General features: G+C 40.8%; 1 protein-coding gene across 3 annotated transcripts in view; it reads left to right on the top strand.

Moving 5' to 3' along the window:
* Nucleotides 1–458: 458 nt before the first annotated feature.
* Nucleotides 459–22,316, top strand: part of PTAR1 (protein prenyltransferase alpha subunit repeat containing 1) — a 50,818-nt gene continuing 28,960 nt past the window's right edge. For 2 of the 3 annotated variants that reach the window (XR_015243450.1, XM_086684981.1), the window contains exons 1-3: nt 459–716; nt 9,480–9,649; nt 20,158–20,224. Coding sequence is in view for 2 of the 3 variants with exons in the window: in XM_086684981.1 (XP_086541107.1) it covers nt 631–716; nt 9,480–9,649; nt 20,158–20,224 (323 nt within the window). In the remaining variant the exon portion in view is untranslated. Of the gene's footprint in view, nt 717–5,403; nt 5,518–9,479; nt 9,650–20,157; nt 20,225–22,316 lie in introns of those variants that run through there. The other variant, XM_025931599.2, reaches the window with a different exon arrangement.

Here is a 22,316-nt window from a genome sequence, read left to right as displayed (position 1 = left end):
CAAAACAAGGTCACCAACACGGTCCAATTGGGGCTCACTCCGCCACCAGCGTCTGCGGACCGCCTCGTCCCTCCAGTTGGGAAAATAAAGCGAAGAGGCTCTCAAACACTCGGGGACTAACAGCTCCAGAGGACCTGCGCTCTCAGTTAAACTTTCCTCCAGAAGCTCCCGGGGGCTGGTTCCCAGAGCAGTTGACAGTGGGTGGCCCGGGCGGCGTCGGGGGTGGGGTTCAGACCGACTCTGGCTCCGGAAGGTTGACTTTAGCAAGACTCCTCCCTCCTCGGCCCTGAGTGGACTACAAATTAACATAAAACGTGTAAAACATTGACCTCAAGTAACTCTGCAGCATCTTCCGGGACACTTGGAAACTCGGGTACCAGCAAAAGTCGGGGACCAACCAGGCGGCCTCAGCCCCAGTGGGCGGCTGGCGCCACGCCCCGGCCTCCGGCGGCGTGACCCGGAAGTGCTCGGCGGCAGCGGCGGCGGCGGCGGCTGCGGCGGCGGCCGCGACTGCGGCGGGGGCGGGAGCGCGGCCAAACCGGCGCACACGCGCGCGCTCCCCGCGGAACTCCCGCCGGCCGTCCGGCGCTCTCCCGGAGGCGCGCCCGAGCCGCCGCGGCCGCCACCAACATGGCCGAGACGAGCGAGGAGGTGGCGGTGCTGGTGCAGCGGGTAGTGAAGGACATCACCAATGCCTTCAGGAGGAATCCGCACATGTGAGTCGGGCGCCGGCGGCGCCGCCGCCGCCTTGGTCGCCCCCGGGGGTCTTCGGGGGCGGGCAGGGGCGGAGCCGAGCCGCGAGCTGATACCTAAGGGGCAGGTCCCGGCCCGCGCGCCCCTCGCCGGAGGGGACCGAGCGAGGTCGGGGCCGGAGTGTTGGCGGCCGCCGCAGGGCCCGCTTGCCGCTACCGGAACGCGGTCGCGGGCGAGTCCCTAGAAGTGACCTCGGAAAATCAAAACGGAGCGACTTTTTTCGCCCTCCTTCCCACCCCTTCCCTGGGAGTTCTTGCAACTCGAAGGACTTCACCCGTGTGTCCACATCCTGCATCCGCGTAAGGTACACGGGCACACACAATGTGGCTCTGTAGATGCTTTGTAAATACAACTCTTTGAGGTTCGTCCCGGACCGATGGTAAGGGGGGGGGGGGCAGTGTCACCGATCGTCTTCTTTTCAGTGGACCAGAAAACCCTCAGCTTCCTAGTCAAAGGTAGTTTGAGGCTGCTTTTGACTTTCGCCTCACTTGTCCCAAGGTTGTGGAAGGACTCGGATGAAACATCCTGCTTTGAAGGTGATCAGGGCATTTTCAGGAGTGTAGCTTCGGTAGGTTTCGGATGGGTCTGGTGTAAAGCGGATGAAAACTTGACACTTTGTAGCGTTAGCTGATTCATAGTTACAGGGAACATAGTCACTCTGTTCTTATCCTGACACTGCTGCCCTCTTTAAGTAGGACACCACAGGGCTGACACATGTATCGTTCCCTCCTTCCTTTTCATGGTACTTGGAGTACTCTGGGAAGATACTGGAAGACACTGTATTCTTTCTGACACTTCTTCTTTCATGTAACGAGCGAAAAAGGGAGCTAATAAAAGAAATGTCTACAGTATACAGAAGAGTCGGGAGAAGCAAGAGTGTTTAATTACCACCCTTCTCTCGTTGCCCCCTCCCCTACCAAAAGAAAGAGTCATGGAATCCAGTTTTATATTACTGTATTTTCACTTTTTCTAATTGTGGGGTTTTTCTTTTAATATTTTATTTTATTTCTTTTAAGTTTATTTATTTTGAGAGAGACAGAGAGAGAGCACACATACGCATGAGTTGGGGAGGGGGCAGAGAGAGAGGGTGAGAGAGAGAGAATCCACAGCAGGCTCCACACTGTCAGCGCAGAGGCTAGTCCGGGACTTGAACCTATGAACCATGAGATCGTGACCTGAGCTGAAACCAAGAGTTGGGTGCTTAACCCGCTGAGCCACCCAGGCTCCCCTAATAATTTATTTTTTAAACTGGGACACATGAATACTTACTCTTTTTAAGCCTTTTAAGCCCGACACCCTTAAGCTTTTCTGCCTAAAGAAGGTAGCAGACCTACATCTAAATGATGCTTCTAGAAATTAAGAAGCCCTCAGATGTCTTGCTCCCTTGTGGCACACAATTGGAGACCGTAACAGCGCCTCATTAAAAACAAAAGGCTGCTGGCCTCAGAACGCACCTGCTGCCTCTGACAGCGTCCACTTCCTTTCCCCTTGTGACTGCTGCCTTTTTTTGAGGGAGTGTTGGGAATGATCTCCTGGCAGTCACCATAGTGGGTCCTGGGTCTTCTGAAGAATGCTTTGATGCCTTGCATATCAGTCTTTCAGTCCCTTTTCGTGAATGAGAGCTTGGGTGTAAATAAGAGACAACCTCAAAAAAAAAAAAAAAAAAGTTGGATAAGTGAAGGGCCTCTTTTCTCATCAATGATGTTTTTCTTGAAGAAATTATAGCAGAGATTAGAAAGAAGTCTAACAAGTACAGTAGTTTCTCTTCTCTGCGGTAGATTTAAAAAGCACATCGGTGTTTTATATTTGAAGAAACTGAGATTGAGTGTTCACTGGTTTGGTGGGTTGAGACAGTGCAGTTTGGAGCACATCTCGTTCTTCTGGGTCCTATTTACTGAAACTCATTAAGGACTTTTATGCCCCCCAATCTTATTTTTAATGGTGAAATCTCATTAATACGCTTTCTATCAGTGCCAGATTTAATATTATCAATAAACACTTAGATCATTCAAGATTTAATAGTTTGAAATAAGTTGAGCATTTGAAATAATTTGAAATGATGATACATAGTATAGGCCTGAAGAATTGAAATAACTCATTGCTTAATATTAATCCTCAGCTATTTTTTAGTATATGTTTCCTACACTAATGATATTTTCAGTAGTATTACTGCGCAGATTCTTTCAGAATGTTTGATTTGGATTTTTCAAAATTGCCTGTACTTCCTGTAATCTATCCCTCTTACTTCCAAAATAAACAGGCTGTATTTCTGGTTAAAGGGGGGGGGGGGGGGAGGGGAGGGGGGAAGGCATTGTTTTATCTTGAAAGTTAGTACCTAACTATATTTTTCCGTATTACCAAGAAAAGATTTTCTCTTTACTTTCTGTTTTCTTTTTTCTTCAAACACAAGATAGTTTGTAATTTTATTCGACAACATCCACTCCATTAAACATACTGACTTTGTTTCTGTAAGAATGCTTCCTAGGAGGAGTCGAACATGCATTGGTTAAGATGTAGGTTTTGTTACGGTTGGATGTGGATAGGTTACCCCCTGGTAACCTCAGTTTCCTCTTGATTTGGTGAGGTTGATGAGAACACAGGAAAATCACCTCACGCTGTGTCTGGCCCTTATCTGCCACTTGGTAGATATTAGATTTAACCTGAATTTCCGTATTCCTCAGAAAACTGTACTGGCCAACTGAATGATGAATGTGAGGTACTTCATAAACTGAAAAATACCATAGAAATGTTATTTGTATGGTTGACTCTTAGAGAATACCACTGGAAAACAGCTGAAGGCTTGACCCAGGGACTAACAATAGTTTAATGTATAGACCTTTGCTAACGTGGAAGACAGATGTTTATGGCGTAATTAGGGTCATGTCAAAGGTTTCTTATCTACTGATTTATTTTTTTATTAATCTTTAAAATATTTATTGAACTTTCACTGTTTATGAGATGCTGTAAGTAGTATCCTCATGGTATAGATAGGAAGAAGTATAAAATATAGTTCTCATACTCAAGGCACAGAAATATCTATGATGGTGGAATTGCCCCGTTTCTGTGCTGTCCAGTGTGGTAGTCACTAGCCATGTGTAACTATAAAATGTTTCAAATGTGGCTAATGTGCATGAGGAACTGAATTTTAAATGGTATTTAATGTCGTTTGACTTACCCATGGGTCGTATGTGCTCAGTGACCACTGTATTGCACAATGTAGCTCTAGATAGAGACGAACACCCACCTGCGTGAATAGTAAATTGGGATTTACGGCAGAGCAGTTAGTGGTAAAGGCTGGGCTAGCAGCATGGGGAGCAAGTGCTGTGTGAGTGTATTAGACATAGAAGGAAGGCTTTGTATGTCTAGGCCAAGGGCCTTAGGGGAGGTGGGCTTTGAACTGAACTTTGAAGGCTGGTAGGATTTACAGTTTCAGAGAGGGAGCCACCTCCACATGGAACTGGAAATTAACCTGAAGCAGCAAGATGTGATAGAAAAGATACAGTAGAGTCAAATTATGGAAGTCCTTGACTTAATTTCTTGCATTCCATGTATGCATTCAGCAAAAGAGCACCTGTATTTCACAGATAGAATTCCAGCCCCTGGGTGTGCAGGTCTAGGAGTGGGGTGAAGACTGGTGAACATATCACACATGGTCCTTAGCCCAGTGGAACAAATCACACAGATTATGGGAAGAGCCTGAAAGAAGAAGTATATTTGAAAGAATAATAACAGAGGGGACTAATTTATATTTGAAGCTCAAGATAGTTCTTTTGAGGAAATAGCAATTAAATTGAGACATGAGGGATAGATAAGAGCTGGGTCAGGGAAAATACACTGCATCGGCAGTGGAGAGGCCCCAGTGGAAATTTTTGAGTAATGGAGTAGTAAGGAAAGGCAAATCTGTAAGTTGAGCTGAAGAGTAGGAAACCACAATCCTAATTGTCTTTTTACACTTGATTTTTTATGTGTTTATTTAAATAATAGTATAGTTGTAAAAGTTTGAATTTGAATCTTGGCTTGTCAGTTAGTACCTGGGTAGACTTAGACAAGACTGTTTATAAAGAAGGGTTAAAATTTCTGCTTTATGAGATTATTGTATGAAACAAATGAAATAGTTTATGTAAAACCAAACACAGAGCAGTACACATAATGAACACTCAATAAACAATAACAATTTATGTAGCTGTTTTAAAAATAAGTCCAGTAAGTGATATGTGAAATTAGTACTCTTTAGAATTGAGAAAGCCTATGAAGTTTCTGAAACATCTTGATTTAATCACTGGTAGTTTTAATTGTCTATATGAAAGGGTTAGCTATTTCACTAACTCTCCTATTTCGTCATTTAGGAAGGATTTCCAGGGTAAAGAAATAACAAAATGACTATTGGATTAAGAAGATTTGTACCGTTTACAGAATCCTTGGGCTTGTTTTCTGTGTGGTCGCTCCATGTTACAGGATCAGTTTAGTATTGGGGGACCGTTCTTCCCACATAAAAGGGAAACTGGGTGATACTACTTTTGAAAATAATATGTGGGCCTACTCTAATTGAGGGTGTTTCTAAAAAGTGCAGACAAGAGAAGCTGTCCAAACATCAGGAACAAAGTCAGTGTCCGTGTTATATGAACCTTGAACTTCATCTGGAAGCCAGTGGATCCTCATTGTGAAGTGAAGCACTTAGAAAGCTGTACCATGCTGTGGATGATCTTTTCAAGTAAATATGTTGGTACATTCCATTTTGCTCTTTTTTTGGAGCAGCCTTCGAAGGTAACCTAAAAAGTGAGCTTCTTTGTATCTCTTTAGTATTAGAACTTTTTCACCATTCCAAACCTTCATGTCTTTAAAAATCCTATGACGTTGGTTACACAGGTGTTGAGTGTGCTTGTTAAACACCAGGAATCTAAATTGCCAGAAACCTGAAAAAGACTGGAATTTGGTGGTGGTGAAAGAGTCAGAGATTTCTCTTATAACATTATTTCACAAAGAAGTAACTGGAGTTGTATTTAATATTTATAGCACATTCATTGCAACCATTTATATTAACATATAAAAATTAATTATGTAGGAAAATGTTTAATGTGAACTGTTGTTTTTAAAGAGGATTATAGGAGAGTATGCCCACTATAATCCCACTTCTGTGAAACATTTAGAAAAAAAGGATGCATTCCCAAACAGTAGTGTAGAGGGATGACAAAAGACTTTTAGTTTATTTTTTGCCCCCAAGTGTTCTAACTTTTCTTGAGTATGAAATTAGAATTTAAATAGCCAGAAATCTTCCCAGAAATCTGGAAGGAATTAATCTAAATTCTGCCTGCTTTCACTGATGTTTTTATCATTAGCATCATGGGTTCTGGGCTAACTATTAAGAGATCCAGATTTTTAACTTAGCATTAGCAATGTGACCTTGGGTGATCATCTTAACCTCAGTGGAGCTCAGTTTCCTTGTCTGAAAAAATGAGATACTGGGGGAATGAGGTCCCTTCCAATTTTAAAATGATTCTGGAATCCTATTCCAAATTGTCTGAAAAAAAAAAGTGGACTATGACCTCAGGGACTCAGCATAGAAGCAGTCTGAAGTCAAACACACTGTTACTTGGAAGCTTACTGACCTACCTATCTTTCTAAAGTACATGTTATATTTTTAGAAAGCAACAAAGCACTGTATTTTAGGGTCAAATCATGACAAAGGCTTAACTTTTTTGCTTCAGCTTCCCATCTGTTAATCGAGTAACTTTTCTCTTTGGCCTCAGGCTCTACTGAATTAAAGATAATACACGTCATCTTTGCCTGTCACTTTATAGCTTACCACATACTTTACCTTGTGTTTGCTTTTCCTAGCAGGCGTTGTTATTCCTGTATTGCAGATAAGGGTACTGATGACCAGTGACTTGCCACATTCACATTGGACTGTTAGAGGTAGACCAGAGGGTAGCGAGAACCCTGGACATTGGAAGATTGAGTGCTTTTGCTACCTCTCTTTTAATGTTCGCTCCCCCGATGTAGCCATTTTCATTCTCCTTACATGAGAATAACTGTCAGGTTTCTCAGTCAGAATTTGAAAGTTGAATGAGACCTAGCAGTCCATTTCCCTTAGAGATGTAATGCAATTCCACCATTTTACAAATGAGGAAAAGTGAGGTCCGTAGAGGCCAAATGAAAACTAGGACTTAGGCCCTCTGCATTGGAAGGAAATCAGGGACACCTGAGTGGCTCAGTCGGTTGAGTGTCTGACTTTGGCTCTGGTCATGATCTCGGGGTTTGTGAGTTCGAGCCCCGCGTCTTCGGGCTCTGTGCTGACAGCTCAGAGCCTGGAGCCTGCTTCGGATTCTGGGTCTCCCCATCTCTCGGCCCCTCCCCTGCTCATGTTCTGCCTCTCTCTGTCTCTCAAAAATAAATCAATGTCAAAAAAAATTTTTAAAAAAGAAGGAAATCAGATATAATGTTCTTTTGGAGAGTCAAGAAGTGATATTCTTTGAAAACGATTGATTTGAATGTTATTCCTCAAGTTCACAGTAACCAGCCTTTCGGCGGCAGTTACTGTGCGTCTGCAGTATCAGGGCATTCTTGTTTTTAAAAATTATTTCCTGGGAGAATGGTAACCAACTAAAGAAGTGTGTTTTTTTATTTGTGCAAATGGCTCTGTCCTTTCATTTAGGTACCGGATTATTAATTGGGCATTTTACTTTTGGTATAAATAATGAGCAAGGCAGGTTTTTACATGGCGAATTTAACCCCCCCCCCCCAAAATGTACCCAGAATACAGGATTCTTTTATTCCTGTTACTTGGCATTTGTACTGTTGACTTCTGCAGTTCTTTGAAGTGTTGTAAGTGGTTATTAGATCTCAGAGATCAGACTTCCTTAAAATAATGATGGTGAGTTTATTTTGTTTTACTGTAATTCTAGTTTAATTTTTAAATGTTCTACTTTATATAGTAAAACCTGAAAACCAGAAAATGCCGGAGATTCAGCCACATATTAGGGATAGCTCTGGATGTGGCTAGTTATCCTAATAGCGGATTAGGTAGATTTTACATTAACCAAACACAAATGCAAAAACGTTTTTGAATACTGGATGAGGAGGTCAGGTGTGCTCTCAGCATTGCTTTAGTTCTTCTCACAGCACTTTCTTTATACCACTGGAATGGCACAGTGGTAACATTTTATTATAGATATTGATACCACTTCCATCAAAACTGTCAGCCCTATGAAGTCTGGGTCCACCTTGTTTTATTCATTTTTGCATTTTCAGAACCTAACACAGTACCCAGTATCAGAAAATGTTTAAATAGTTCCGACGTCGTAAATCAGCACACTTCTGAATCAACTGGGCCAGTGGTCAGGACAAAAAAAGCCTTAGGTCTCAAAATCTACCTTAAGTTAAATCACCTTGAAAGAATGGTTAGTAACTTAACCCGTAGAGTACCCTTGTTTCTTGAGGTATCCCTCTGTCCTTAAGGAAGCGATCAGTAGAAAGTAGTGTACCTCTGTGCTCTGCTCTCCGGTTTAGAGTTTCCAGGAAGGATTTTATTTTAGTTCCATAGCCTCCCGCCAGTTTAACAAAAAAAGAGGGCTTTTCTTATAACCTGTAATTGAACATGTTTCCCCCTCTTGCATCTATCATACTACTCTGTTCTTGGTCGGGGAATCCCAGGGACATAATAGATAATGTCATACATAAGCTCTGAAAACCAGTTTTCTATTTTTTTTAATGTAGCCAGTTATCATAACTTGTTTATAGTTGAAAGGCATGTGCAGGTTTTGCAAAACCATTTTTGTGCTTGCTGGTTCATTTCCTATGTAAGTCAGCAGCTGTACATTCTGTTTAAATCTCCACCTCAAATGTAAATTTTCAACTAAGTTGAAGTGGTTTGAAAGAAGATGCCACCTTAAATGCAAATGATCAGATTCTAAAATGTATTTTCTGTTTCAGCAACATTTATCAGTGTGTGTTTATTTTTTTTTTAATAACGTATAAAAGATCATAAGAAGAGGCCCACAGTCTCATTGACAAGATAACGTCTTTTGATAATTTGTTTCTGCTCATACATTATTAGGCAACCCACAAGTACATTTGTTGACATTTTTAAAAAATAGAAATGATACATTCAAATGATTAGGAAATTTAAACTGTATAAAAATAAAATTCTTTGTCCCCAAATTTCTTGGGATTCTTCTTCTAAAAAGATATATATATAAAAGGCTTTGTGCCATACACTGTTGGGCATTTTGCTCTTCTTCTGGTTTCACAGATCTTGGCATCCTTTCCAAACCAGTGTATGCCAGTCTGCCTCATTTTTGTACATCTCTACCACATGGATAAGCCACGTTCTTCTGTCTTATGTTGACACAATTTAGATTGTTTGCAATTGTGTTGCAATGTTGCAATAAACATCCCATTGATATACTTTGGCCTAGGATAACTTCTGAGCAGTGGAATCACTGGGGGTCAAGAGTATGTGCGGTTTAAAATTTTGAAAGATGTTTTCATATTTCCATCCAAAGATTAGACCAGTTTTCATTTCTGTCAATGGGGAGTCAGCATACTAATTTTCCTGTACTATAGTCTGTATTAAAAACTTTTTTTTTTTTAGTGCCTACTAATCCAGCAAGTGAGCTAAATACTATTTTTAAGAGAGGGAAATATGTTGCTTTTCTTTTTAATACTCTGGAGGATTTGAAAAGCTAGCAGTCTTATCTTTAATTCTTCTTTATGTTTTACATATTCAGAGATGAGATTGGTCTGATCCCATGTCCTGAAGCAAGGTATAACCGGAGTCCCATAGTCCTGGTGGAAAACAAACTTGGTGTGGAAAGCTGGTGTGTCAAGTTCCTCCTACCGTATGTCCACAACAAGCTCCTTTTGTACAGAACAAGAAAGCAATGGCTAAACAAAGATGGTAAGTATGAACTCTGTCCTCTTCTTTTGTTTTTTAGAAACAGCATGGAATACCAGGCGAAGAACCCTTTTTGGGTGTTGGCATGCCTAGATTTTGGTTCTGGCTCTTTCCTTCACTGCCTGGGCAGCAGCTTAACCTCTCTGTCAAATGAGGAGTTTGGACCCATCAGTAGTTTTCAAATGTTGCATCGAAAGTGCTACAGGACTCTGGGCCACCTACTGCAACCTGGGCAGTAAATCAGAGGAGTTCTGATTTTACCTGTTTATACATCAGGGCTGTTTGTAAAATTTTATTTGAAGAAAACATCCTGTGGTAAAGAAGTTTGAAAAGTACTAAGGAAGACTCTAGTACAAGCTCAGGTTCTCGGGTGGTAATCCTTTAGTAATTCTGGGAGCACTAGAACTCATTTTGGTGGCAGACCAAATGAGATAACGGAGGTGTGTTGGTGGTAGTTATACTGTGAACCAGCTCAGTGATTTATGGAGGTGCTCTTGTGCTTTGAATCCCATTTGAGCTTCGGCCCTCTGTATCCTGTTCTTGTGCTGATAGAAGCAAAAGAAAACGGTCCCAGAATTCACTTCTTTTGCTCCTCTGAGACAGTTCTTTGCTGCATGGGACACTCTCTGTTCATCCTGCCTGGTCTCTTTTCCTAGCTTTCCCCCATATGTGACATTAAGCCTCCATGTGCACAAATCCCCTTTACTTTTTAGGTTTAAAAAAAAAAAAAAAAAAAGTCATCCAAGACCGTGTTCTCGACTGTTTTTATGAAGCTGTCCCTTTCTGTATAGAGTGGTACCTTCCCCTTTCCAATACAGCAGTACCTTCAGAAGTGCCCAATACGCCTGGAGGCTAATTTTGAATAAGAACTTTGTTTCCTGGAGAATTTTAATTACCAGCTTGGTAGCCATTACCATGAGCCTACTCATACCAGAGGCTCTTCTAAGTACTATGGGGATAAAGAGGTGAGTAATACATGTTCCCTTTACGCAAGAAGCTTACAGTCGGGTGAAAAACAGCCTCCTTGTGGAATGTTGCCAAAGGTATGACATACTGATTTCCTTGTATTCCTCTCAGCCTCATCCTTAAAGGACTGTCCCAATAGCCCTTTTCTCTGTTTAGACCAATAGAAAAGGAATCTGATTTGAAGATTCAATGTGAAATAGTTTGAGTTTTCTTGTGTTGACTCAATTAGTCCTCTGATACATTTTTCTTATTTTTAAGGCTCTGCCTAAGTTTATGGCATAGTTGAGGTTTGTGGCATAAGCGTAATGGTCTGAGTTCAGGCATAAATTGAAAGGTAAGGGTATTTATCAGTTGTTGGGCCCTATTTCATTCTGCCTTCCATCGCCCTAAGTAGATGGATAGCATGGTTATGAAACCTGTGGTAGCTTTCAGTAACATTAAGGTACGGAATAACACCATGTGAATCCATCCGGTTATTTTTTGCCAGACACAGCTGTATTGTGTATGTTCTGACAAACAAAAATGTATAATCAAGCCAATACATAGCTAGCTTGGGGAGAGGGGAGACAGAATGATGCTCGTGTGGTGGAGAAGAAGCAGTCTGAATTTTGAAATGCCAAAGGCTTCTGTTAATGTTGTTTCAGATCATTAGTTTTTGCCGATTCATGTGTGCTGGCCCAGCCTGCCATCTCCCTGGAGCCTTCCAGGTCCTTCTCTCCGTCTCCCTGTGTCTTGTCTCTCAGACACTGTTGTACTGCGGGCTTTGCCACATCTCCTCATGAAGTGAGGAAAGGTCCAAGAGGACCCAGGCAGAATCAAATGGTTAAGCTCATCACACGAATAGCTAGCGTCTAACCTTCGAATTCTGGTGCAACTGTGCATGAGAACAGAACCAACATGACATTATCCTCACCCAGATCCTCATGGAAACAGTTTTGAATTTCACTTTTTTGGTGGGTGGTGACAGCATAGTGTAGTGTGGTATCACACAGTACTCAGGTTGTATATTGTGTTAAGAATAAAAATATGGAGGGGCGCCTGGGTGGCGCAGTCGGTTAAGCGTCAGACTTCAGCCAGGTCACGATCTCGCGGTCCGTGAGTTCGAGCCCCGCGTCAGGCTCTGGGCTGATGGCTCAGAGCCTGGAGCCTGTTTCCGATTCTGTGTCTCCCTCTCTCTCTGCCCCTCCCCCATTCATGCTCTGTCTCTCTCTGTCCCAAAAATAAATAAACGTTGAAAAAAAAAAAAAAAGAATAAAAGTATGGAAGTGAATTTCTGATAGGACAGGAAAAGATACCTGGTAATGCTGACTACCAGAGAATTCTACCAAACTTGTCAACTGAAGCAGTTACTACACAGAGGTGAGTCTGGCTAAAAAAAAAAAAAAAGTAAAAAATGCTAGGAAAAATCAGTTATTTCGTGAAAATGCTGTACCTTTAAAACTGTTTTTGTAGAAAACATACATAAAAAGCACCAAGTGAAGAAAGCTGAAAGAATTTCAGAAATGTCAGTATCTGTGTGAGTGATCAAGCCCAGATCCTAGGCATCGCTGGGGAATGTATTCTGCAACTGGAGGTGACCTTTATTCTTGGGATAAATTTTTTCTTTTTAACCAAACTGAATTCATGCTCTCATTCTTGTGCTGAATTCCTTAAATGTTTGCAAAGCACCTGTACTGGTTAGAGTTCTCTGAAGAAACCACCAGAATATGTTATATATAGAGAGAGATTACTTATGACAAATTAGCTGATAGGATTATGTAGGCTGAGAAGTCCCGCAGTCTGCTTTCTTCAAGCCGGACACCCAGGAAAGCCAGTGGTAAAATTTAGTTTGGGTCAGAAGGCCTCAGATCCAGGGGAGCCAGTGGTTTTAAATGCCAGTCCAAAGGCCAGAGGAGATTCGGTGATGTTCCAGCTCAAGCAGACAGGAAGCAAAAAGGACACTAAATACCTCTGAACAGATTGTATGATGCTCACCCACATTGGAAAGGGCAGTCTACTTGATGGAGCCTACCGATTTAAATGCTAAACACCCTCACAGACGCTCAGAAATAATGTTTAAGAGCATTTAACGTGGGCACCCTGTAGCCAGTCGGGTTTAGCATTAACACCAGATTGAGCCATCACAGCCTCCCTGTTAATTAGTGCCGGTTTTTAAAAGTCTGCTGCAGTAGTAGCCATATTTGGTCTGGGAGAGGAACAATACTGTAATTCTGATTTTTGAGAAATCTGTGACAGAAACAAAAAGGAAGAGAGAAGTCCCGGCGTTGTGACCGAGTAGAGCTCCGTCCCGCAGTGTGTGTCCAAGGGTGCCCATCCGTCATTTTCCTGTGCTGCTCCCTCTTTCTCACGGCCTCTACCCAGAGCCGCATCTCTTCAACAGCCGTCTTCCGTTCTTCGTGTCTGTCTTCTCGTCTGGACAGATGTAATTATCTCATAGCTGGTCTACCCTGTGTTCAGTCCCTTCTTCTATAATCCATGTTCATGACACCACTAGCCAGTTGTTTCAAACAATACTTCCCAGCAGCACTTCTTAGAGACACAGTTTGAGGGATGCTTGTCTGAAGTACAGATCTTTGCATCTTCTTTCATGACACCTATGGGTGTCAAGGTGGAGTTCAAACTCCGTGGTGTGGTGTTCAAGGGCATTCACAATCTGTCCCCAGCCTCCATCCCCAGCCTTTTTCCTCTGCTTTACATCCAGCATCAGAGGGTGTAGGTTTGCAGCCCCCAGGCTGAGGCCAGCCCGCAGATAGATTTTCTTTCCGCCTATAGGATGTTTTTTTCAACTATTTTTCATTTGTTGGATAAACGTTTAAATTCAAGATGAACTTTTAAAGTTAAGATGGAAATCTGGATTTGTTTTCACTTGAAAAAGCAGGTACATAAGTTTCTGCACAGCAACAATTGGCCGGGGCTCATAGCCTCTGCTTTCTCGTGACTGACTCAGCCTGTTCCACTTTGCTGCAGCCTCCTCCTGTCCATCAGACACGGAGGCAGAGTGTCGACTGCTCCTTATCATCAGGTTTGCTTTGCTCTTTTTTTTGACATTCACTCAAACCCTAGAAGCATTAGAATTTGCAGCCATTTGCCATACCTTCCAGCCACAACAGACGCTGTTCCATTCTCGGACTTTGCTGTGCACCACTGCCTTATTTCCATGCCTTTGCTGAGGCCAGCTTCATGTCTTATGTTGTCACCGTTGTTGTGGTGCGAACACACACCCACACACAGCACACACTTGTGAAGGCTGTTTGACTGCTCCAGGACGTGGTAATTACTTCTCTGCACTCCCCTGGGGGTCTTTATTCAGACTGCTTGCATAGTAGCACTTATCACACTTCATTGTCGTTGATTATTTAAAAACATTTTCCCCAGGTAGATTGTGAGTTTGTAAGAAAGAGGGATTATGGCTTGTCTGTCTTTATATACTCAGCACCATTGTGTGTTCAACAGACATTTGTCAAATAAGTAACAAGAGTTTGGTAAGCGAGAGGTTTTAGCTCAGTCTGGCTATCGATTCACTGATTGTATTCTGTAATAACAAGGCCTTTCTGGTGTTTACCACATAGTTTTATCTCAAGTGTCTCTTCTTGTGGTAACCTGAAGGTATTTTGGAGGAAGAGATTAGCCCACCTAGTTGGCCTTGGATTTATTTCTAGATGCATGAAAACATATCTCTGTCAGAGACAGTCGTCCATTGCAGCGACCATTACCAAGTGACTCCTGGCTTGGGGCCATTTCTGGAATGCCATTGTGACAGAAAGAATATTGATTTTTCTCTGACACTTCTGTAGCATCCCTTTGTCCTCTCCTTGTCACAGTTGAAATTTAGCTATTTTTCTGTGTATAGTATGTCCCGATTCATTTTCTCCTTGTGATGTGATGTTGAGTTAGACATGTATCAGAGTGTGTGTAACAAAGAACATTCATTTGCTCATATATGTTCTGGTATTTGGAGAGAGATCTTGGGTGATTTCAAGAGACCATGGGGATATCAGTAGTTCACATCTGCTGGGTAACAAAGAATATGGTATATGGGGCACCTGGGTGGCCCAGTTGGTTGGATGTCTGACTACTGATTTTGGCTCAGGTCATGATCCCAGGTTCTTGGGATCGAGCTCCACATTGGGCTCCATGCTGAGCATGGAGCCTGCTTGAGATTCTCTCCCCTTCTGCCCATCTCCTCCTCCTCCTCTTTCCTCCTTCTCTCTCTCTTTAAAATTAAAAAAAAAAAAAAAAAAAAAAAGAATACGGTATATAGTTGATGAAATGTAGAAGTAAAATAGTTCCTGTTAATTATTGATTTTATATGTTTATCTTTAGATCTTGGTTCAGTCCTGACTTGAAGAGGACAAAGTATTGTAGACAGTGTGCTCAATTAAGAAAGAGCATCTGCTTTGCAGGAAAACATCTGTATTTAGACTCCATTTGTCAGCATGCTGAAGTCACTTGGCAGTGACTTTAGGCAGATTATTTAACCTCTTCCTATTTCCTCACCAAAAAAAGGGAATTGTAAAAGGTGTCAGAGGGTGTTGAGAGGATTGCCTGAGCCAGTGTGTATAAAGCAGCCAGCACAGTGCCTGGCCTGTAGTAGGCTCTCAAGAAACATGAGTTTCCTTTCTCTGGTTTATCCAGAACCAGAGGGGAAGAAGAATGGAAATATACATGTAATTCAGGAATGATTCTTTAATTGTGTCCAATATTTCTAAGCTGGTTACTTCTCCTTCTTTGACCCTTTCCCATTTCTGACATTTTACTTCACTCTTAACCTCTTGGATCTAACTGGAATACTTCCTGACGGAGGTCCTATCTGAACTTGAGTCTTGAGTCTGGAGGAGTTGGCAGTGTGTCACAGAGGAGGGGGAAAGGGCTTGTGGCTCTTGCGGGTCACCAGGCACCACTGATGGTTGAGGCTGTTGATCTGAGATTCTTACAAGTTGAGAAGTCACCTTCTGTTGAGCAGTCACTGCTGAGACAGCTTGGGAGATTGTTTTCCTCCCTCTGGTGGCATCCAGTCCCACTATAGTTTGTGGAACTGGGCTAGGAGATATGGGCTTTGAAACTGGAATTATCATTGAGTGCTTACTGTGTGTCAGGTACTGTCCTAACGCTTCGTGAATGTGAATCGTTTAACACCCCATGAGGTAGTACTGTTAAGAGCTCCATTTTACACACGAGGAGGACACAGGGGCTAAGACAGATTAAGTGACCCAGTAAGTGGTAGGGCTGGGCTGTGAGTCCAGTAGCTGCTGTTGCCTTGCTAGGGCGAGCCCCTTTCCTAGAGGAAGCCTGACTCTGATTAGCTCTCCTTTCCACACAGCCACAAAATGAAAAGTGGCAACTTACATATGTTCTATGTTTACTGGCTTCTGCCTTGTGCTGCTGTATAGAAGTATCTCTGTAATGGAGGATGAACTTGTCTTCAGTTATGAGTGTGGAAGGAGAGCTGTGTTAAAGTGTAGTTGACTCTTCAGCAGTGCAGGGATTAGGGGCAGTGGAGTCACCCCGCCTAGTGCATTCAGAAATCTGCATATAACTTTTGACTCCCCAAAGACTTAACTAGTAATAGTCTACTGTTGACCAGAAGCCTTAGTGATAACATAAACAGTCAACATGTATTTTGTGTATTATGTGTTTAATATACCATATTCTTACAATAAAGTAAGCTGGAGAAAAGAAAATGTTAACAAAATCATAAGGAAGAGAACATACACATTTACCGTGCTATACTGTATTTATCAAAAAATATTGGCATATAAATAGACCTGTGTGGTACAAACCTGTGTGTTCAAGGGTCAGCTGTACAAATAAATGGTGACTACTGTTAGTCACACACATTTTAATGCCAAAAGGGAAAGCCAAAAGACTAAGTACCAGTTTACCTAGGTAGTATAATGGATTTCGAAAAATTGTAGACTTGAAATTCTGGAAGCTTGTCCCATCATGCACAATCCCTTAACAGTTGGATTTTTTTTAATTCCTTATTTTATAAGTTTAGAAATTTAGGTAGTTTCACTGTAAGAACTCATTTCTGATTTCTTTGATTAGTTGATGTTGAAAGTATTCATTTCTTGGGTGGTAAGTAGTAATGATGTTGCATTGAACAAGTATTTGGTTTGGTTGAACACTCACTGTGTATCAAGTAACTATGGAGAAATGGAATGAATCTCATTGGCTCACAACAGAGATTGATGTTCTCATCATCCTTATTTCACAGATAAGGAGACGGAATGTCGAAGATACTAAGTTATATTGGCAATTAAGTGGAGAAGCTGGGATTCAAACCCAGGCAGTATGGCTGTAAGGCCTTACCACTCCTCTGTGCTGGGGGTAGACATGGAACTTCTTTTGATGGGGCCATATTTTTCTCATCTTTGTTGAGTGAAGCAGTAATCTGAAGGTGTTATTAGACAGGACCTTCCTCCAAGAAAATTTACAGTCTCATCAAGAAGAGATTATTTATACAATATTGGTAACAAAGTAAGATAGCACACAGAACATAGAAATAAAAGATTATTGGGATTCTCTTTCTCCCCTTCCCTTCTCTGTGCCCCTTCCCCACTCTCAAAAATAAACTTTTTTTTTTTTTCCAAAAAAAGGAAGATTGTGTCTATGTAAATAGGTCAGGAGAGACTTTATGAGTAAAATTTTGTTTTGTTTTGTTTTGTTTTGATATTTAGATATAGGAGGACATTTCTGGCAGAGAAAAGCAAGCTGGTAAATCTGAATTGTCCAGAGAGGGTAGGCAGATAGGAGGTGTGTTTAGAGAATGGAGGGGTTTACTTCAGGTGGAGTGTAACACAGGAAGGGCAAGTAGTAGAAGGGCAGGCTGACCAGGAGATTGTGGGTTCTTGTTTCTGACCAGGTTCTAGCTTTCTGGTACATTTCCCCAGCAGTCTCCTGGCGAGCACCCTGTGTGAACAACCACGCCTCTTTATCCTCGCTCATACTGGTTTTCCGGTCTGCGGTGCTCTTTACCACTTTATTCACTTATAGCCTTCCGTGGGTACTCCAGTAAGAATTATTTTCAACTGCTTTGGTGGTCCCCAAAATATGGTATGTGTTTCTGCTTCGTAATTATTTCCTTTTGTCTTCTATAATTGTATGTTCTCTCCAACTAAAGGGTAGCCTTCTAAAAGGCAAGATCAGGTCTTACTTATCATTGTATCCCTTTGTTAGTCCTGAGGGCCCACTTTAATATATGCACATTATCAATATTTGGAATATTTGTGGAATTAATCAAATAATAGTATAGAAAGTTACAGCTATTTTTCTTGGTAAATATTAAATTAGTGCCAAAAGCTTCTAAAGGTAAAAGAAGAGAGATTAATGAGATTATTCTCTTTTTTTCAAGTTTATTTATGTACTTAGCACACACGTGAGCAGGGTAGGGGCAAAGAGAGAGGGAAAGAGAGACTCCCAAGCAGGCCTGGCAGTGTCAGTGTGGAGCCTGATGCGGGGCTCGAACCCATGAACGGTGAGATCATGACCTAAGCTGAAATCAAGAGTTGGACGCTTAACTGACTGAGCCACCCAGGCACCACATAGTATTCTTTATAGACGTAATTGTGTTTATGCATATAATGACTTGTCATGAAGATAGAGGACAAAAAATGTATGCTAATGCTACCTTTTGTTTCTTATTTACTGAATGTCATAGTAATGAAATCACAGTCTCACAAAAAATGTTAATTTTTTAAGATGCTTGAGAATGAAGTAATTTTTTTGTTCATATAGAATATTTTTATTTATTTATTTATAACTTTTAGGTCATGCCATTATTTTTTTTTTAAGTTTATTTTTTTGACAGAGAGAGAGAGAGAGAGAGCATGAGTGGGGGAGGAGCAGAGAGAGGGAGACACAGAATCCAAAGCAGGCTCCAGGCTCTGAGCCGTCAGCACAGAGCCCAACGCGGGGCTTGAACTTATGGACCGCGAGATCATGACCCGAGCTGAATTCGGACACTCAACCGACTGAGCCACCCAGGCGCCCCTGTTCATTTAGAATATTTTTAAATGCCTATAGAAATACATTTGTACATGTTCTTTTGTGTCCCAATTATTTATTATAGACGCATATTTTAATTGCAGTATAATTGAGTTATTAAAGACAAGTCAGATGCTGACTTTGCCACATACTGACTGGGTGTTCAGAGGCAAATTATTTAAACTTGTATCAGTTTCCCTATCTATGAAGCAGAATGAGAATATCTTGAACCATAATCCTGAGAACTCAATGAAATCATGTAAATAAAAGACTTACTATGGTGCCTGGTATACACTATTGCTAAAAAATTATAATTATTTTTATTATTTTGCTTTACTTAGTGTTTAATATGAGCTTGGTAGAGGTTATCTTAATTTCATGTCTCTGCATTGATCATCTTAATCCTAAACTTCTCTTTTCAGTTTTAATAAAAGGAAGACAATACGTCTAAATATATTAATGATTTTGTTCTGTTAAACAAGCTTTTGGAGCTTATTTGAATATATGCGAGTTCTGTCAATATCATGATCACTAAATAGCTAATGAATATGAATGGGCTGTTAAAAAATGAAAATAGAAAATACCAAACAAACATGAAAAAAATGTTTATATTAATAATTGTAAATTAAAGTTGTAAGATAAAACAGACAGAATAATTTTGTATCTGCTACATTTATTTTTTAAATACAGTTACCTTGGTTAGAGTTACAGGGACATAAGTACACACTTGTTATTCTTGGCAATGTGAATAGATACAATTCATTTGAAGGACAGTTCAGAAATGCTTAGTAGGAGCCATACTGGTATTTACATTGTTTGACCTAGTAGTTCAACTCCTGGAAATATGTCCTAAGAAAATAAGCTAGGAGACAAAAAGTGTGTTTATAGTAATGTTAAGTATAATATTAAAAGCAAACAGGAAACAACCTAAGATAAAGATAAATGATAGTATATTACACTAAGAGCTTCTTATGTAGCTGTTAAAAATGCATGCTGTAGCAGTATTGGAGAATGCATATGAAATAATAATGAAGAAAGAGAACAAAATTGTGCATTTGTCATTGCTATGACTATGTAAAAATGTGTATGACAAAAGATAATCTTTGCAAAGGAATGTGAATGAATTGTGTTAAATGATCATGAGTAGGTTTTTTTCCCCTTTTGAAAAATTGCACATAGTCAACTACTGAAATATTTGTGGAATTAAAAGAATAATCGTATAGAAATCATATTTCTTTTCCTTGGTCAGTATTACATTAGTGCCAAAAACTACTATAAGAATCAGGAGATTAATTTGCATATTCTTTGTAGGTACGTTGTATTGTGAAGTTGTTTGAGTGTCAGCTTTTAAAAGATTGTTACATTTATCATAAAGTAGAAAAAAATCTTGAGGATATCTTCATACTTCCGGCAGCTTAGAGCAAGGTGTTTACCATTCAAATTACTATGACATGGCATATACATAAGGATAACAGGAGACACAAATATACAGGGCCTTGAAAGAGAAGCCAAGCCTCAAAGGGTAGGACTCTTTTTAATGTGACTTCTCTTTATTTTAGAACTGATAGATGTCACATGCACCCTGCTGCTTCTAAACCCAGACTTCACCACTGCATGGAACGTAAGGTATGTCTTCTCACCAGTGATCAAATGAACTTGTCCAAATTTCTGAAGACCTCTAAGCCCCATGAGTTGTTAGCTTTTTGAAAAATGAAATATAAACCATGTATCTATTGCATTTTATGCTTATGTCTTCTACCTGTTCTTTATATTACCTCCATGGACAGTTCTGACTTAAACTTGGCTCCTCCTCGTATGTTTTTGTCTTTGCTCCATAAACTTTCCTGTCTGAAATATAAATTATCATGTTGAATTATAGTATGCCATTGGATACATGCTTTTATTTTCCTTCCTTTTTAGAAGAGTAGATGCAACCAGTGTAATTGGTTGGTTTGTAAGGCATTGGTTATGTATTTGTGAAGTACAGTGGGAAGTATGTAGGATGAGGATTCAAGGCCATGACCTTTTAGTCTCCGTTTAGTTACTAATATTGTGACCTCTATGGGCAGATCACTTCAAGTCTCTGGCACTTGGGATTTGGGGAAGGGATCACATACATTGATTAGTATCTTAGTTCTTTCATCTGGTTATTTTAGCTTTAAACACAAAATACTTTATGGAAATATCGAAGTTCAGACCAGGTTCCTGTTTTTTTTTTTTTTTTTTCACTGAAATTTTTTCAGTTATATAATATGTATGGTTTTTAAAAAATGGTGGTCTCTTTGACTAATACAAATTCTCTTAGAGGAAAGCAGAATACAAGCTAAAGATAAAAGTGAAGTCCTGTTGTACATTGTGAATATTTTAAATTTTCCCATAGGAGAGACCATAGATTATAGCTCTTTATCTTTAAAGATGACTTAAACAATTTGTTTAATCTTCTGGGTAAGCAGGGTTACATTCTGAGTTAGTGTTCTATAATACCTAGTTTTGTATGTGTCACTGATTTTTTAAAATTTAGGTAACTTCTATTATATGTCTTTTTAAATTGTTGAATAATTAGTATTCAGATATTTAGAGTAAGGAGTAAGAAAAGTGTAGAATGAGATACAGGCTTTAAAATTTACATAATCTTAGAATTCTGATTTTCTTTTCTAGAAAGCACCACAATGGTTTGTTCATGAGTGGCTACTATATTATAGGGACATACTATAACTTTACTCGTTAACCTCATTTAATCCACACAATAGCCGACAACATTTGTTCATTTATCAAGTATTTATTGATCGCTGTATGCTAAGTTCTCGGCACTGGGACTAGAACCACGAACAAAATAAACAAAACCCTGTCCTTGTGGAATTTTTATTCTAATAGGGGAAGAAAGGAAATAAAGACATTTACTAAATAAAATATACATTAGATCAAATGGTGGTTAAATCCTGCAGTGAAACTGGGACGGGAAAGCGGGGAAGGCCGGGAGGAGGATGGGAATACTAGAATTGCAGTTTTACGTAGGGGGCAGCAAAGACTGCCGTGAAGACAGGGATCAATCTGTGAGTGCTGGGGTACGAGCATTCCAAGAAGAGGGAACAGCAGCAAGTGGGAAAGCTGGCGGTGGTGCCCAAAGTGCTCCCTGGTGCACTGAGACAGCAAGGCAGCCCGCGCGGCTGGCACAGCGGGAATGAGGGAGAGAGTAATAGGCCGGAGTGTAAGGGAGCCGATCTCACAGGGCTTTTGTAGATCTTCCTAAGCTGTGGTAGGAACTTGGACTCTTACTCAGGGGGAGATAGAAAGTCCTGGAAGCTGAAGAGGGACAGTATTTCACTTTAGAAACTCTAGCTCCTGTGGAAAGTAGACTATAGGAGTGCAGGGGGGTGGTTGGGAACTTAGGCAGTGGTTGCGGTAAAAGATGAGATGCGGTTAGGTGAGAGATGCTGTGATTGGAGGTAGAATTTAGAAGTGGAAAAGGTGAGATTCTCACTGTATTTTATTGAACCGTATAAGCTTTGTATTTATTTATTTTTTTTTTAATTTTTTTTTTCAACATTTATTTATTTTGGGGACAGAGAGAGACAGAGCATGAACGGGGGAGGGGCAGAGAGAGAGGGAGACACAGAATCGGAAACAGGCTCCAGGCTCTGAGCCATCAGCCCAGAGCCCGACGCGGGGCTCGAACTCACGGACCGTGAGATCGTGACCTGGTTGAAGTCAGACGCTT

This window comes from Puma concolor, chromosome D4 (assembly GCF_028749965.1).
Source record: "Puma concolor isolate L17-30 chromosome D4, mPumCon1.1.hap2, whole genome shotgun sequence".
NCBI lineage: Eukaryota > Metazoa > Chordata > Mammalia > Carnivora > Felidae > Puma > Puma concolor.
The sequence above is the reverse complement of the archived record's forward strand: the minus strand, read 5'-3'. Positions and strand labels throughout refer to the sequence as shown.